Source organism: Hypanus sabinus, chromosome 4 (assembly GCF_030144855.1).
Source record: "Hypanus sabinus isolate sHypSab1 chromosome 4, sHypSab1.hap1, whole genome shotgun sequence".
In the NCBI taxonomy this organism is placed as follows: Eukaryota; Metazoa; Chordata; class Chondrichthyes; order Myliobatiformes; family Dasyatidae; genus Hypanus; species Hypanus sabinus.
In genome coordinates this window covers 59,654,524-59,673,614 of record NC_082709.1, presented here as the reverse complement: position 1 = coordinate 59,673,614, position 19,091 = coordinate 59,654,524, and the positions used below count along the sequence as shown (strand labels likewise).

General features: G+C 36.2%; 1 protein-coding gene across 4 annotated transcripts in view; it reads left to right on the top strand.

Moving 5' to 3' along the window:
* Positions 1-3,966, top strand: part of LOC132392805 (double-stranded RNA-specific editase 1-like) — a 351,001-nt gene extending 347,035 nt beyond the window's left edge. For all 4 annotated transcript variants that reach the window (XM_059967199.1, XM_059967197.1, XM_059967201.1 and 1 more), the window contains 2 exons: positions 573-751; positions 2,942-3,966. In XM_059967199.1, coding sequence (XP_059823182.1) covers positions 573-751; positions 2,942-3,118 — 356 coding nt within the window. In that variant the 3' untranslated portion in view covers positions 3,119-3,966. The remainder of the gene's footprint in view (positions 1-572; positions 752-2,941) is intronic.
* Positions 3,967-19,091: the final 15,125 nt, after the last annotated feature.

Here is a 19,091-nt window from a genome sequence, read left to right as displayed (position 1 = left end):
TATATGTTTTCAAGCTTTTGTATTTTCTGCCTGATGGAAGTGGGGAGTGGAGAGAACCAAAAGTGAACAAATCCTAACCACGTTCACTCAGATATGGTACCTAGAAGCTACAGCCTAAAAAGTCTATACATTTCATTCATGGAGAATTAGAGCTTATGAAGGTTAAATTTTACCTTTGGAAGAATATTAAAAGTGATGCCAATCAATGCTAAAGATTTTCAATTGAGCCGATGTTTCCTAACCAATGAGGCCAATCTGTTCAATATCCAGGCTCTGATATGGTGTCAAAAATTGGTTACAATCAAATTGCATAACTACAATGTTGCCCTTGGATCCACACCAAGTAGAAATAAATTTAGCAGGCCTTAAAACTCATTGCAATAGTGATGCCATTTTCCTCCTAACTTTCAGTCATTCCACAGATATTGCCAGGCCATAAGCTGAACTACATACATGAAAATATAAAAATCCTATTTTATTCCCTTCAAAGAAATTTGTGACTGCTACACTCCACTTCATTTCATTGTTTCAACATCTGACTATAGCTCTTTGCCGAACTTGTTTGTTTTCAGGTATAAGTAACACTGAATCACGTCAGCCAGGCAAAGCACCGAATTTCAGTGTCAATTGGGCTGTAGAGGATTCTGCCTTGGAAATCATTAATGCCATGACAGGAAAAGATGACATGGGGCGACCTTCTCGGCTGTGTAAACATGCTCTGTACAGTCGCTGGTTACGCTTGCATGCCAAGGTAAGATCAAAGAAGAATTTCTCTCTCAAACAGCTTAAAGTTTCTGAATAGTTTTTCATTCCAGCAGATTTACCATTTTAACTTTCTCTAAGGCATTCAAAACCGCATCTTCTAAGAGTCTGATATAGTAAACTTCTTTTATGTTCTGTTAAATACTGCCTGGTCAGCTGCATATTAAAACTCAGTTTCCCACACAGCCACTTTAAGCCTGTTCTGCTAGACATTTCTGCCCTTGATTCTCACTCACGTGAATAGTCCCAAACCTAGCCAAACTGATATTACTTCAAAACCTTTAAGTCAGTACATGGAGATTGATGCATTAGTTGTATATATTCTGTAAATTATGTATAGAGGCAGCTGGAGCTTAAGCTGTTTGATTGCCCATTCTTACTGCTTCTAGATTTTTAGTACATTCTATACATTATTTCCTGTGAAGCTGTTGGTTCTTTTTGGAAAATAATGCTCAAAACAGCAGTTATGTGTCCATTAGCTGTTAAGTTAGTGTCATCCATTCAGTGGTTTACACAAGTGTGTTTGCCTTTGAACTACAGTACATAATAACTTGTAACAAATGATTCACAAGCTAAAATATTGCACTCAAAAATTGTGTGGAATGGGAAGAATTAATAAATATGAAACACATTCATACCATAGAAAGGGTGCAGAGGAGATTTACAAGGATGTTGCCTGGATTAGTGAGCATCCCTTATGAGAACAGGTTGAGTGAACTCGGCCTTTTCTCCTTGGAGCAACGGAGGATGAGAGGTGACCTGATAGAGGTGTATAAGATAATGAGAGGTGTTGATCGTGTGGATAATCAGAGGCTTTTTCCCCAGGGCTGAAATGGCTAGCACGAGAGGGCATAGTTTTAAGGTGCTTGGAAGTAGGTACAGTGGAAATGTCAGGGTTAAGTTTTTTATGCAGAGTGGTGAGTGTGTGGAATGGGTGGCCAGCAGCAGCGACGGAGGCGAAAATGGTAGGGTCTTTTAAGAGACTCCTGGATAGGTATACGGAGCTTAGAAAAGTAGAGGGTTATGGGTAAGTCTAGGTAAATTCTAAGGTAAGGACATGTTTGGCACAGCTTTGTGGACCAAAGGGCCTGTACTGTGCTGTAGGTTTTCTATGTTCTAGAGTTAATATTATCTAGAGAGAAAAAACACAAAATGCTGGCAGAACTCAGCAGGCCAGACAGCATCTATGGGAGGAGATAATAACTACGTTTCGGGCAGAAACCCTTCATCAGGAGCCTGCTAAATCTAAAGAGATTGGTTTTGTGTGCAAATGATGATCTGGAATGTCCTGTCTGAAATGAAAGGATGAGTAAAGACTTTCAAAAGGATTATGGCATGTTCATGAATTTGTGTGGTTTACGTCAAGTCATGTTATTTGTATTCTGATGGTATATAGTATTGGAAACTTAATTGTTTCTGTTCATTTGGGAACCAGCTCAGCAAGAGGTACATGAACTAATACAGATATGCAAGTGGACCTGTAAATAATAGCTTCTAAGCAGCTCATGAGTTAGCCCTAGTATTCTAAACAGTGTTGAAATCGCAAAAGGGTTTATACAAGCACATTTTTGTTCTTCAAGATCTGTCCTTCATCTCACCCATATAGCACTGCAGTATATATGCTACATGATACAGTGAAATTACCTCTGATATGAAGATAATATTCACACTTCCTTCACATCGATCACTTCTACAAATGAAAAGCTAAGGTTGAGTACTATTTATTGTTATTTGTAAATGGAGTGGTTAGGCTATTTCAGAAATCATTAGGTTAGAATCCCATATAAAACTATCTAGTTATAGGAATGTTGAGTTCCCTTCACTAGATGATGTTATTTTGTTAGCTAATTGGATTGAATGATAACTTGTTAAACTCTGCAGTCAGTATAGCAACTACCACAGCTGCATTTAGGTATTTTTGAAGAGGCATTAATTGCCAATGAAAGAAACATTCACTATTAGAGTAGCAGAATATAAATGGCAAAAAATTCACTTGCAATCCTGATATTTTATGTTAATTCCATTTCCTACAATGAGCAACGTCTCATGGGAAAATATGTAATGAAGATTTTATTCTGAATTACTTTATTTCAACACTATTTTCATTTATATCCATTGATGGATGTAACCCATTCTTCTCCCGTTCCTCACTCAACATATTTTTTTCCTATTTCTATAGTTGCCATGCTTGCTTCAATCCAAGCACGAGAAGTCCAGTTCTTACTATGAAGCAAAGCAGGCTGCTGTTGAATATCAAGCTGCCAAGGAGAGCCTGATCAAAGAGTTCCAGAAGAGTGGATTAGGCATGTGGGTGAAGAAGCCCATTGAGCAGGATCAATTTGTTCTGTCTGTCTGAACCCAGAGAAGTGTTGGGATTTTTAGGAATTGAAAGCTGCTGGAATTCCATATGTCAGATGTATTTATTAACTTGTAACTTTAAACTAATGTTTTTATTTTGTATTTCTAAAATAAGGACATGTCCCTTTTCTTGGCTACTGGCTAGATTTTTGAAGTAGCACAAAAGATTATATACAGAATACTTCTAATTGGCTTCTGTACTGAAAGGTGATGTCAGCAATTATATCTTCATTTAATTGTGCAGTACACTTTTTTAAAATCAAATATACAAGTTTTTTGAAGACTAGTGTTTACTTCAGTTTCTGTAAAAAAAAATCTATGCAGAAAGCAGTTCCCATAAATTTTAGCATTTTGTATTTGTTTTAATTGGTTGTTTTTTGTCAAATTTAGCTCTCCTTGCACATGGTATCCTAAAAAGCAATGGAGCATATTTTGTGAATTCAGATACAAGAGTTGCTGTCCTAATATATGGTGTGCTCAGACAAATCAAGTTACAGATTGGATATGCTAACCTGGGCATAGAATCATTGAAAAACCTTTTACCCTTGAGCATTTATCTGCCCATCAGTAAAATGATGGTTCATCTGTTTTGCTTTACACCACAATAGCCATGCTTATCAAAAATATATCAACAATGATTTAAAATGACCTGACCTTACATTAATTGCCAGTTGAAAAAGGGAATTCCAATTTTCTCCTGTGCAGTATCTTTTCTTTAACCACACTTAAATACCTGGTTCTAATTTGATCCTCTTTCTAAAACTCTCCAACCTGCAGAAATTGTTTCCTTCTGTCTCCCCACCAGTTTCCTTCACACCTTGATAACTAAATCAACACCACCCCCACCCTTAACCTTCTAAATTTTAGGGAAAGCAGCTCAAATTAGTATAATCTCTCCTCATTATCCAGCCCTTGGGATTCAAACATACAGTAACTCTGATAAATCCAAGCTGCACTCGTGTCCAGAGCTGTTCGCAATACTTATCGTCCAGCTGAAATTTTGTATGTATATCTGTAGCACAATCTACTATCATTTTATGAAGCTTGGCATCAGTAACATTAAATGATTAATTTTTCCCATGGTGTTTTCTTTATAAAAAAGTTTATAGATAAAACCTCTAATTTAATGGAGTTCCCATAAAATTCAAATGAAGGAGAAAATCTACTCACCTCCTTAGACTAGAAAAATATGAAAATTTTGTAAAACAGAAGTATTACTGATTCTATATAGTCACCTACTGCAATTATTCACCAGATTTGGAAATATCATTAATTTGATGAGCTGCAGCATTTGTTTGTATTCAAAATAAAACACTGTAATTTTTATTTATGAACATGAGTACACTGTTCTCACAAGTCCATCTTATCCAAAGGGATGCAATTCATTCAACTGAGGTAATTTTTGATTGGATTTTGGCAAATTTAGCACATCTGTATTTTATTTATTGTTCTGTAATTATCAGCATAAAATATCAAAATCCAAAAAAAATAAATTGTTCTGAAATTTTAGTTGAAGATTCAAGTACTTTTCAGCAAAATTTAAATTACAACCTAGCCTGGCCAGGAAAGGAATGAAAATTGTCTATATCTGTGCCTGCTGCTTTTTCCTGCTCATTCTTCATGCACGGCCATTAACGTGCTTATTTTCTTCTGTGTAAACTGGAATAGCTTATGTTTTACTGTAAATGTTCCTTATGTTAAACATTGCAACTGAATGAAAGTAATCATGAGTGTAAAGGGTCACATTTTTACTTAACAGTACAGCAGTTAATTTTATCCCATGAAATGACTTCATGCATTGCAGAAAAAAGGGGAATGCATGTAGCAGTGATTAAATCATTGAAAATGTACTGAATTGCAAGTAAGATTATTCTTAATTATATGCTTCAATTCTAGAACTGGCAAGGTTTTTGAGCATTCAAGGTCTTTAACCTGTTTTTGAAAGCTTTGTGTTTGTTGTTTCCACTGTTTGAAAATCCTGGTTATAAGTTTAATAAATGGGTATGTTTTAATTCCAAGGCAGTTGCACAATTAGAAAATTCTGCTGGTGATACACTGAGAGAATATCTTGAACATATATCTTGAGCCTTTGTGGTACTTTTACCTGAATAAATCAGATGTAGAAGAGGGGTTATCATATAATCTTTGTATATATATTGTGGTCCACCTTAAGGGGAATGCCCATCCTTCTATACATCCACAAGTGTTTTAAATCATGTCAGATTTCAAACCTTTCTTTTTGTTTAAATAGTGGATTCTAATTGTAGTCTGTATTACACTGATAAATACTGTTATCATGTCAGTTCGGGCATGTAAAATTTGGCTGAGATACCGAAGTAGATTAGCATGTTGACATGTGAAATTGGCTTTGTGCTTAGCCGCCAGAATAGAATATGTTTACGTCAACACCAGTCTGTAAGACCCAAGGTAATGTAAAGTTTCTGTTCTGTGGGACTTCTGAAGTTTAAGTCTTTTTGAATGAATTCTCTGCAGAGATATGATGTGTCTGTCCATTATTGACAGTACTCAGACAAGCTCAAATTGTTTTTCCTTACATGATTTTAACTTAGAGCTTTGCTTAATTGGAGGCACCATTGCTGCAATAAGAGATCCTATTCTAATTATTTTGAAGTCAGCCAAGAACTATCTCATCAATCACGTTTGGCGCAATGATTAAAACTAGATCATCCAAAGTCATTTCATGAGGTGCAGAATTGTTCAATGCCTTGTCTGATACTTGCCCATATGTTCACTCATAACATAACCACTCACTTGCTTATTAACACACTGCTTAATATATTCAGTTAATCCTGCTGAAACCAACAATTCAACAGTATCTAGCTAGCTGTTTATTGAAATATTTTTGTTTATTGAGTCATAAAGCAATATAGCATGGAAACAGGTCCTTTGGCCCAATTTGTCAATGCTAACCAAGGTACCCGCCTAAGTTAGTCCTATTTGGCCTGTACCACTTTAAACATTTTCTACCCAAATACTTGTACAAATGTCCCTTAAATTATGAGGGTTTCTTCTTACATAAAAGATTATGTACTTCAGGTTGTATATGTTGAGTACCTTCTTGCTTAGCTAACTGTAGTTTTTTATCGTTAGAATTGGTGCCCTGTATCCCAAGAAATTGTGCCTATCTAGTTATAACACAGTGAAGAAATGACTAAAAGTTCCATCGGCTTGCTTATGATAAAGGCAGTATTGATAAAGGCAATATTGATAACCCACACAATGAGATCCCTCACACTGGGTTTCCACCCTCTTTTTCTAGATTGATTTAAAAAACTTAATCCATGCAGATTATTCCATGAAAAAAAAATGCAGAGTGGAAGATGGGGCAAACCAGCTCAGTATTCATCTATCTTTTTATTGATAATATCTTTAGGCATATATAAATGAGTAAGGAACTGAAATAACTAAGTAATTAGCTCTCCAAACCAAAGTTAAAGATGGATATTAAATTTTAATGAAATTTATGTTTGATGTGTTTAACCTTATAAGCAAATTTAGGATATACTCCATGAATTGGATAATGAACTTGATTCTTTCAGGGTAGCTAGAAAAGGCAGTGACGATCCCACCCAGCTGAAGAACAGAACAGCAGGTGTGCAGGAATTGAGAATCTTTCTACGACCTTTGACACTTGAACCCATCCAACATTTGATCTTGGATGAACAAAGGGTTACCACATCAATTTTTTATTTAACCTTGTCCACAGGTAGAAACGCAGATTTTGATTTACATTAACTAAATTGTACAGTGGTATTGGTGGACTTGATAATATTTTTGTGTTGCCTTAGAAAAGAAAGAACAAAAGAATAATGGATGGATTTGACTGTGAAATAATTTTAAGTAGTAAAGGCAATATTCCAATGTTAGAGGATGTAACATTAATTTTAATGCTTAGATTATTTTGATAAATAAATAGGTATCTGATAGGAATCTCCTGCCATAACCTGCTAATTTCAGCTAAAAAGAATTTTGCTGCTCTTTTTGAAATAGCAAGGAATTTCAAACCTGCAGCAATTCACTGTTCCACTGGCATCCCAACTCATGTGCCTTTGTGTGCAATACCACATTAGTTTCTTGAGTTGCAAATTCATTTACTTCATTTACCACTTTTATAGAGTTGAAAAACCAGAGGTCACAAATCAAATTAGGATCTGTAATTAATAATTCTAATGACAAATTGAGAAACTACCTAGAGAGAATTGAAAATGTGGAACTTAGTACCATATAGTTAGCAAAAATGCATCAATACATTCAAGAAAATTCAGTATTTGCATTGTAATTTACTGTAATTAGCTAGAATATTTATCTCCAATAGTAGAAAAGCAGTATTTTTGTGTTGTCTCTTGCAATAGATCTGTTATCCCGTGGTGAACCCTATCCACACTAAGGGTATCATCAACTATGTACTTTGTCATCATAGCTATTCAGTACTGTAATATTATTATTAAGGTGATGAATTATCTTGCACTATGGGAATGTATTGTCAAGTATCTAACCCTTGCACATCAGTGGTAATGGAAGGGTGACTTGTTCTTCATTGCTTCAACAAGGAAATATAGTGTAAATGTCCTTTTTTGTAAGCATACATTTGTTACTTTTATATTTAAAAGGAACAATCGCTTAAACACAACTTTCACTGTCTTGTGTAATATAATTTGTACTTGGGCTTTGGAAGCACATCAGTGAATACAATGTTTAATGCACCTTGTATTTAATAAGTGAATCCCATTTAGTTTTTATACCTTTTAATAATCAATAACATTGCAAAGATAAAAAATGCTAAATAAAACTTGACGACTATAAAAAAGATTGGATTTTTTAGTGTGTGCAGGTGTTCAAATTGCTGTAGTACACGTCAAAGTGGCAGTTGGATAAAATAGTTAAAGCACTAATAACTTTTGCTGGATATTTTGGCCTGTTCACTTTAGGAGAGGTGATACCTTGTGGCTGTGCTTTCTACTTACATTTCCATTTCGTCATCTCAGGAACTTATTGATACATTTATCAGTTCACCAGTTTTGGCTACAGTATAATTTACACCATGCTTACAGTTTAGTGAAAAGAAACTGAGCATTTTTTTGGTTGGCGCATAGTCAGCCATTTGTTCAGTGTCAATCATGTAATCCATTGTGGGGGAGAAGCATTGGATCAGATCTAACACCTGGAAAATAAACACTAGTATTGTGACTAACCCTAAAGACATCCCAGCTTGTGCTTCTGGTCTAAATCAGGGAGGGGGTTTTCCACCCTCATGTTCCTTGTTATCCTGTCTTATGGAGTCTACCAAAGCAGTTGAATCCCCTGAAGACTTTGCACTCAGAGGCAAAAACAATTGCATCAAACCTGCGTCAGCTTGACCCTGGTTCACAGTTCTCCCTATTCAAATGAATAGAAGACATCAATAGTTGTGTTTTTTTTTAAACACAAAGTACACTGCAGATGCTGTGGTCAAAGCAACACGTACAACACACTGGAGGAACTCAGCAGGTCAAGCAGCATCCGTGGAAACAAGCAGTCAACGTTTTGGGCCAAGTCCTGACAAAGGGTCTAGGACCGAAACGTTGACTACACGTTTCCACGGATGCTGCTCGACCTGCTGCGTTCCTCCATCGTGTTGTAATAGTTGTGTTTTTATTGTTCATTTTAGGTTTAATTATTTCATTTGATATTCAGTGTGTGCTGAGCTTTTAAATTTATTTCTTAAATGTAATGTTTTCTCTACTAATTTTAATATATCTTTGTTTTGGGTCCTATTGCTATTGAATATTTGTGAACGTAAGAGACATTCACAATATTCAAAGATTCAGAATGCACTGCTAGATTTGACAATTGTTGAGTCTCAGTTCTTACTCCCTGTCAGTATTTTTGAGTCTAGCCAGCTGTCTGTGTTAGGGGAAAGGGAAGATCAACACCACTGGAAAGCAAGTGAACAGGAAAGACCATGTTAATCAATGGATAGAGTTCCAATTAACTTCAAGGAAGACATCTACAAGATATAATCAAATGTGTTTGGAAAGAAAAATCTATTATTAAGCAAATTTAGTAGTTTGGCCATTAGACCTTGTAAACACATTTTGTTGGGAAATTAGCATCAACTTTTTAGCTTAATGACAAAATACTCATGGAAGCATTGTGTCCTGGCACTTCTTTCTCTGCAGATCATATCAAAAGTAACCTGTGGGTTGGAAATCCATAGATGTCGTTCAGAGGATAATATAAAAGACTGTAAAAGAAAATATGTACCAGAATAATGTCCAATTCTTCAGGGTCCAACTCTCTAAAGAATGAAAGATGCCCCTCACAAAATACTATTCCATTCCAGGATGGTGAAAATGCAATCCAAATCTGGCCTATTTGTGCCATTTTAAGATCAGCAATAGGGTCAGGGAAGATTAATGGAGAATCATTTCTCCAAGCTGTGCAGTCATGAATGGTGATCTGCTGTTACATTTTATGATTTTCTGCCAACTGGCCCAACTTTATTATACAGATGATTTTGAAAACAAAGCATTCTTAGATGATTGCATCAAAACTTCTGAACCTTCATGTGGTGAATTACATTTTTAAAATGCGATAATTGCTGATGAAGGTAGAGAATATGAACAGTGAGAGGCTATAAGGCAACTAAAGGAGAGAAATAGTGATGTGATCTTCAAGTTGAACATTGCAGTACTTCCAGGAATAACTGGCCAAAATGTGCTATTTTTACATTAATAGATAGCTCATTGAATTGAGCATCCAACTGTTGTAACCTTCCTCAGCTTGCATTATTATATCACAGCATTTGACACTCTTAGGGTGCAAGCAGGAATAATTAGAGCTAATTTTATAAATAATATTTGGATGGTGTTATAAATTTTAGTATTTGCTGCAAAATTTCTTGCTATATCAGGCATCCGAATTAGAAGTGCAATATATGTTTTGAATGTGAACTACTAGCAATCAACTCGGTTAACATGAGAAAGCATCTAAAATGATTGACAAGAACACTGTCAAGCAAAAATGCATGCAGGTCACTTGAGGAAACATTATGGCAGATGAATTTGGTCCAAAAAGGAGTTATAAGGAATACCTTAAAAGACAAAGAGAAATGAAGAGTTTAGGGAGAAAGAGTATTCCACAATTAAAACCTTCATAACCAGTAGTGGAGCAATTACATATGATTGTGATCAAGAGAGCAAAAATTGTAGAGCTGGGTCACTTAAGAAATAGTCTGTGCTGGAGCACTCGTATTAATAAGATTTCTAGCAACAGATAAGTTAAGCACATGATAAGAAAAGCTGAAATTGTGATGACAGAGTTACTGATATGATACCAAAATCGTGATAGTTGGATTCTACTTCAAAGTAGTCAGGGCTGAGGGATGAGGATAATGAGCATATACAAGTGATAGAAGGCAGTTTTATCAATTTAATGTGCAATTACGGAAAATTTCCAGTCACTCTGCATTCTATGGCAGACAAGCAATATATTATCTTGAGGCATGGATGGATCAAAAAAGGAAGTTGGGTTGAATATCTGATTTAGACATATGAAAGGATTATTTAATATTCTGATCTGATAATCCAGCTATGTTCTGAATCATATTTGTAAGTATGATTAAAATTGGAAATCCTGTTATTTTAACTTTTTATAGCAATGCATTGGGGTAAAGAACAAAGTAAATAAGATGATATGTGAAGATGTATAACTTTTCCTATCTGCATATAGTGTATAGTCTCCATCTTACAGACGTTATGAATCATGAGGAAAATGCTAAAAGTTTTGAATATGATTTTTGGATTTTCATAATATCGCTTTTGTCTAATTCTGCTTTCCTTGTACATTGTTCCTTAAATTGACTGAAATTTGGGACTCCATGTTTTATCCTGTCTGCAAATGAGTTGAATTCTGTCTATTGTCAAAAGCAATGGTTCCATTTAGCAACATCTGAAAGAGTAGTGGGTACTTGGGCAGAGGTATTTATTTTAGTAATTGTAAATTCCACAAGGAGCGAAACATTGAACTTGGCATGGATATTTTTCATATATCATCCTCCTTATGGACAGTATTATGGCAATGTTGACCAACAGTAGACAACATTGAAAATCCAAGTACAGTCCTAAAGTTTGAAAGAATTGTCCAGCCTTATATGAGAGTTCAATTTTAAATCAGTGTTCACATCCCTTTGTGATTACGTAGCTATCCTTTTTAAAATTGAACTGATTGACACTACCTGAAGTTGAACAGGTCAACATCCAGCTTTCTCATTTGATAGTTTTTGTGAATTTTATAATCAAAAGGTACTCCATAATATGGCGGTAAAAAGTAAGCCAAGGCAAAGCTATGGAGGGAAAATTGTATCTTTTTTATTTGGATATAAGTAACTAAAATGAAGCATCATTTTCATAAAATATTCTGTGGCATACAGGAAAAGAGGGAGGTGACAAAAGAAATGGTAGAGATGATCAAAACTGAACAAGTTGTGTTTAGGAGATTGTTCACCTTAAGACTTTATGGTAACGTTCCACTGTGTAATGAGCAGGTTCTACTGTAATCACTGCATGAATGCCAGCACTAATACTGTACCACTTCACATTAACAATCCCAGCATGATTCTCTGTTATATGTAGAAATGAAATAAAAATAAATTTACATCTGACTTTTAGTATAAATGTTTGGTGTCGTTTTTAGGGAATGTTGCACACATACTGTATAAAGCTTGTTGCATTAAACACCAGTAGTTGTGTTTATTGACATTCTGCATGCCTTTAAAGCTTGGGTTAATGTATTGCATTCTGTTTTGTGTGCGTATGTTCTGTATTTTTGTTTATTGTGTAGTACATAAATCTACAGGCTATATGTGCTGTATGTGGGCTTTACATGCAAAGAAACTGCAGTATACTAACTAGAAGAAACTGAAGTCCTCAATCTGGTATTCCCACACTAGTTCATAAATATTCTTTGATGTCCAAATAGACTGTTTTCAAAAGTTAAGTGTCAGCAAGTATACAGGCACAGGAAGTGGTATGAACAGTTGAACGTTCCATCACACTTGACCTGTATAACAATACTTGTTGGAAGTATTCTGTTTTCTATTACTCAGAGCCCCTTTTCAGCACTTACAGACTTTTGTTGCCCACTCTTCTACACTTGGTGTGATGACAATCTATTTATAAATAAGAAATAGTGCTTAAGTTCTCAAAAGACTACCCTGATCAGTGGCCACTTATTCATTCCAGCACAAGAAAGAACTAGCTAAGTAATACTTTTGATTAATGGTATGCAAAATAATTTCAGAGATCCCCAAATAATCTAGGAACCTCCCAAATTATTTGACAGACAAGTGAATACTTTATAAATGCAGTCATGTTTTAACTCAAAATACGCATCAGCTAAATGTTAATAAAAGGATAGATAAAAACAATAAGGAGAACTCTCTCTTCAAAATTATACATTGAGGCCACATAATGCTTGGAAGGCTATTCCAAATGTTTGTAACTCTATGCGAAGAGGATTAATGAGTCCTCAATTTGTCAATTACAATTTTGAACCTCTTCCTCTCTAGTGTTTAAAAATAATATTTGGGATTAACATTATTTATGCTATTATCATTCAGGTTCATTTCAGGATGAAAGATTGATTATTCCAAACTTGCCTCATAACCCAGATCTCTGATGTTTTGGATCTCTGCTGCTCTTCACCATCAGCAGCTGATTAGCTCCTCCATTTCTCAACAGCCAGACTGACTATCCAAATGTGTTTTGTTCCAATTGGTCATAACTTTTGATGTGTTCTGTTTTGACAGTCAACTTAAAATACTCAGTGGGCTTTGACAAATGCCCTGTGTTTACTGAGTCAGCTAAAGCTGTTCTGTTTTGAAATTTACCTTTAGCTTTCCAATGCAATTTATGAAGTAATAACAAGTTTAGTGTCCCATTCTAAGATCAAAAGTTCAGTGTTAAATTATCAGTTTAACCAAATTTCTTGTGTTTTCAGAATCCCAAGTTATATCCACAAATTCGAAATGATGGTGATCCCAGCTGTGAACAGTAAGGTTATCGATTCCATACAATTTTTGACAATATTTTTCTATCCAACACCTTTTGTATTTTCATCACTAAACCATTCCTTCTATTTGATCTGAATCTCCAGACTTTGACATTCATTACTACTGTTTTTTGTAGAACCTCACTAAATGCCCAAGAACACAGTTTATGGAAATTACAATATTTTGTTTATCATTTCCCCAAATCAAGGAGTTTGGTCATGCAGCATCTTCTTTACCTAATGCCTTTTTGACAACTGTTCTGTAAATTCTATCTCCTATTAACTGAATTAGTTTACATTGAATTATCGTTGTCTTTTGTAACTGTTTAAACAGGCAGCACATTAGTTCTTTTCTCATGTCTTTAGTAATGAAAGTCTGTACTCTGCTAACCTCTTCCACGTGATCTGGAATAACTTCAAACCCTGAGGATTCATTTGGCCTTTAAAATTTCTAGACCATATCTTACTTACATCCCAAACCTTAATTTATGCCTGGTTCCATTTTAGAGGGAAAGGTGTTTGCCAAATGTTTCATCTCTCCCTTGCAAGATCTTTGATCAGAACAGAACAATTCATCTTGAACAGGCTGTAGAGAGTATTCTGAAGTTATGAAATTATAGATAAGAAATATTAATTAAAATAAAGACACAAGAAACTACAGAACTAGTCTTCAGGAAATAAAAACTCTGTTCACAAATTTATTTCAACTGATACTTTAAGGCTACTGAAACTAATCATTGGGTGTGGGACATTCTCTGACTGTACCATTTAAACTACACAGGGAAAGACAATTGATGAATGATGGCATCAACATTGTTTTCTCTAACTTCCAGTAACCAGACTTCTGTCCTACCCTATCTTTGATTTCCTTTATCTCTGTGGCTCCTTTATCCTTTCCCCTCCCCCATAGTCTTGACCTTCCTCCCTCTGGTTCCCCACATCCTTCCTTTTATTCCATGGTCTGCTCTCCAATCAGATTCCTTTCTCTTCAACCCTTTGCCTATTCCACCTGTGACTTCCCAGCTTCTCTCATTCACTTCCACTTCTCTCTCCTTCCCCACCTTCCTCTAATTACCTGAATTCATCCACCAACTTGCCCTCACCTTTTATTCTCTTTCCCCCTTCTTCCTTTCCAGTTCTGATAAAGGGTCTTGACCTGAAACCTTACTGTTTCCCTCTACAGATGGCTGCCTGACCTGCTGAGTTTTTCCAGCATTTTTAATGTGTTGGTTCAGATTAACGTTCATATCAATTAGTGCTCATTGAAAACTTTGAGATGAGATCAGAGAGGACATTAAGTGACCATCTTCTGTATTAACAAGCAAGAGAGATCTGCAGATGCTGGAAATCCAAGCAAAGCACAAAATGCTGGAGGAACTCAGCAGACCAGGCAGCATTTATGGATGCAGTCGCTGTTTCAGGTCAAGACCATTCATCTTCTATATCAGCGCATTGTTAAAGGTGTATCCTTGCCACTTAATGTACAGTTCAGGACAGGTCAATTTTGTCATTTAATATTATGGCTTGAGGCCGTCTGTTGGTTGGGGTCAACCATTAATGTTCCCTCCGACTTGTCTATGTTTAATCGAAACGCAAGCCAGGGCAATACGATATGGAGGGCGAGCTGTTCCCATGGAGCAGGCTCCCCCTGAGGGTAATGAATCTAAAGGAACATTAGAGACTGATACAGTTTGGCACCAGTGGCATTGCAGGAGTTGCCAGCATTGAACTCAACATAGAACTACCTTAGAGACTCCAGCTGCAAATGTTTATCATGGAAATGTCCCCAAAAGGCTTGTCACACTCTGGTCATTCAATGGATTGCAGTGACTAAGTGTACTTTTGCAATTCTTTCATAAATATGGTCATTTATAATGCAAGTAGAAAAACAGCAGGATTTAAGAAATGGAAAAGGGGACTGTGTTAATTTTTGTTTTCCTATATCACCATATAAACCCACTTGTGTTTTCAGTACCTTTAGGAACCATCCAACTTGCACTTGTATTTATAGTAAGAACTATGGGGTGGGGGGAAGAGGCTGAGAATATTTGGTGTTGGTATCTACTGTAAGGACTGTAGGCAGGGTTGGGGAGAAGAGTGTCAGTATTTACAATATCAGATTTTCATTAAGCACCTGTTCCAGCCGTTGTCAGTATCCAGAGAAAGGAACTATGGGAAAAGTGTCAGTACTTGTAGGTAAAGCTTAGGGAGACTGTCAAATATGGTTTTACAGTGAGTTGCCTCCACTGACTCTCAAGCCATCACTCTGTAGAACTGAGCTGGCCTGAGGCCAAAAGACTGAAGTGATATTACTAAACATAATATCATTTCTGTAAGTTTTCTAGCATGCAGTTTTGCTGAAGGTGTGCAGGAACAGCGTCCTTGTTTGACACAGTGCCCAGATTATTGGCACTGATGGTGAGAGGTGGTCTTTCTCAGTCAGACAGCAGTGTAGTTACACCAGTGCCTATCCTGATAGTGAAGCGAGGAGGTGACCATGGATCCCGAACCCTCACGCTCTGCCTGCTGCCATCTTTCCCCACAATGCCACTTCCAATCTTCTGCATCAACTCACATCCACCACCAACCAACTCACTGCTCATTTTTAAACATCATCCGTCATTCTCCTACATTCCAAGGAGTGAAGACCGAGCCTGGTCTTTAACTCAAGCTTTGCATCATCTTTGTAATCTTTTCTGCCCTCAGTTTATGCACATTCCTATAACAGAGTACCAAAACTATACACAGTTCTCCAAGTGAAGCCTGATGAATGACTTGAACAACTGCAACATAATGCCTGAACTCCAATACTCAGTGTTCTGACTGATGAAGGCCAGTGTGCTAAGCACCTTTTTCACAACTCTGTCTACCTGTGATGCGGCTTTCAATGCACTTATGGTCAGGTACGTGACGCTTTGCATACCTGATCATAACATTAATAAAACACAAGAAAACTGGAGCACTTGCAGGTAACCAGACCCCTCAAGCCTGTCCCACCAGACCAAACTCATCCTTGTTAATCTGGAGTTTAAACTGAAAAAACTGGTTCACACTTACAGAATATAGATTTCAAGGTGATCTAATTTTAAATATTACGATCAAGGAACATTAATGAGAATGGCTCAGGCACATTATTTATCTTGACAGATTTCAAATAGCAAAAGGTACAAGGTTACAATTTGGAAGTCAAGAATAAAGATTTGAGCAAAATTATTTGATTCAGTGCCTACGTGGGTGAATTATTGAAGAGGTACATGAAGAAGAAAAAAATGTATTCATGAACCCATTGGGCAATGGCATGTCAATCTAGAGAGAGGGTTTAAGGCTTGTGTAACACAGGTTTCATGATCTGCCAGACCACTGGATTTAAATAATACTTTGCTCCTTTTTTTAGTGCCATTACCTTGTAAACTTTTATCATTCTCTGGGTTTAGTATTAATTTTTAAGTTTAATAAAGCCACTTAGATTCGTGTTCTGAAAAACTAATATTAATATGAGCTCCTAGCCAAGGGGCTGACTGAATGGAATTCTAGGTGAGGAACATTTCAAGGAAAAAGAAAGGCAGAAGGAGGCATTTTGCCATTTAATAATTTATACTTAACCTTACAACCACTTTCCTGCACTAAACACATACTTCTTGATTCCTTAAGGTCTGATATATATTTTAAATCTATTGCAGCCTAATGATCATCACATTGGATCACTAGTTGAACAAATTTATTAAAGGCAAATTGTGGCAAAGAAACAAGATCAGATTGTTTTGTTATAGAGAGGTTTGCTGAGGGTGAGGCAAAGGAGTTCTTAAATGTGTTTGATGTATTTAAATAAAAAGGATATTATCCATAGGATTAAAGAGACAGTGTTAACTTGGAAAAATAGAAAGTTGAAATGTGATTTGTCCATATGATGGATATATTGATAATATATAGGTATTTATTTCTGGAATTACAGCCATATTAAGAAAGCAATTTACAGAAGAACTTTTAATGCAGAGCAGCATAGAATGTGACATGATTCATTTTGGAAGGAAGACTTGAGAAAAAACAGATACTAAATTGCTATGGTATTGATAGAAATAAATCTGAAAGTCACAGGACGAGTTTATACCTTTTTAAAAAAGATTTGTTACCTTTAAGATTATCAATAGATATAGTGAGTAGAAGAACACAGATATTATGCTAAACTTCTATAAATCACTAGTTAGGCCTCAGTTCGAATTTTCTGTCCAGTTCTGAGCATCACAGTTCAGGAAAATCATCAAAGCTTTGAAGTAGGAACTTTCTGTGCAGAAAGTGTACTATAATGCTTTCAGGATCAATAACATAAGTTTAATGGTGACAGAGAGACTTGGGCTGTTTTCTTTAGAGCAGGTGGAAATTAGAAGAGGCTTAATTCAAGTGTTCAAACGATGAGGTGGTTGCACACCAATGATGTAAATACATTTCTGCTGCCAGAGAAGTTAATAACATATAGGGTACAGTAATCAGCACAAGTTGATGAGAAATGTCCTTGCAAGTATTATGTTGCGGCATGGAATCCACAGCCTAAAAGTGTTGTTGTACGTTAGCTACTTTCATTGGGGACTTTGACACAGTAGTAATGCTGTGTCAATGTAATTGTTTAAGAAAACAGAGTAGAGTTGGACTAATTACATAGTTCCTTCAAAGATGCAGCATGGGGTTGAATGGCTTTCTGCCTGCATATTTATATGCCTTTCGACAGAAGCACTTTCAAAATAGTTGAAGATTTCCTTGTATTCGTTTTTCCTATAAATGAGAAGTGAGTTTTTTACTTTTCATATCCACTGGGTCAAGTTAGCTGTGTCACTACACCTGGCCAAAATGGAGAAGACAGTGTATATCTTGTCCATCAGTTTGGAACCCAATAGCTGTTAGTGAAAGAGATGATTTTGTCAACGTGTTTTTTTCCTGTAATTAGCTTCCACACTTTTTTTTTGATGAATTAGCTTTTACTGGAGAAATTGCTACATTTTTTTGTCAGAAGTTGTAGTATCTAAAAACACTGTTTTCTGAGAACATTGTTTTCTGCATTGCTCAGTCAAACATTCTGCGTTAGTTTCAGCAGCTATCTTTGTGTTGTCAGTAGGTACTCTGAATTTCAAACACACTTGCCTGCAAAATCCCCTCCTCCTTGAGACAGTGTGGATTTTAATTTGATGGTCTGATCTGGAAAAGAATAGAGTTCTCACCACCTTAACAACAATTTCCTCTTCTCTCCCCTGAATTCTTGAAGAAAGCACTCACTTGAGTAGTATGTAGAAATGTTAAGGTAGAATTTATTTGCCGAGAAATTAAATTGCGCATTTTATTTCAATGCTATTCAATCGAAAATTGCTAGTTTTTATTTATCCGGAGTGAAATACTTAGTGCCCATTGCATTGCTGGTGATTAGAGCAGCAATGAAGGTACTCCATCTCTAGCAGTATTCAGGGCTTCCTTCATCATGTCAGTAGCTTCCTCTCAGTTTTCACTCAGTCCCAAGTGAATTCTCAGAAATACCATCGAGGTCAGATGTAGGAGGATTCTTCATTGCCTTTTCTATAACAATTTTGTTTTACCAGTCAGGGTTGTTAGCCCTGAACTGAATCTGGAGGACCACACTTACTCTGTCCTCTACCCTTTGACCTGTTTGGCATGGGTGACTCTACCAAGAGTCAAAGCATAAAGCCCTGACTCCAGCCAGCATAGCTTTCTGGATCTTTGAGGCACACAGGTCTCCAAACCACGACAAGTTCGTGGTCTTGAAGGAGAGTGAAATACTGACAGGATCATTTTCACGTCGTTTTTGTATCACCCCAAAATTTGCATGGATGTTCCTTGTGTTGGTCACTCAGATGTGATTTCTGCATGTCAAAGACAGATTAATTATCAAAATATGTATGTTACCATATTTCTGTACA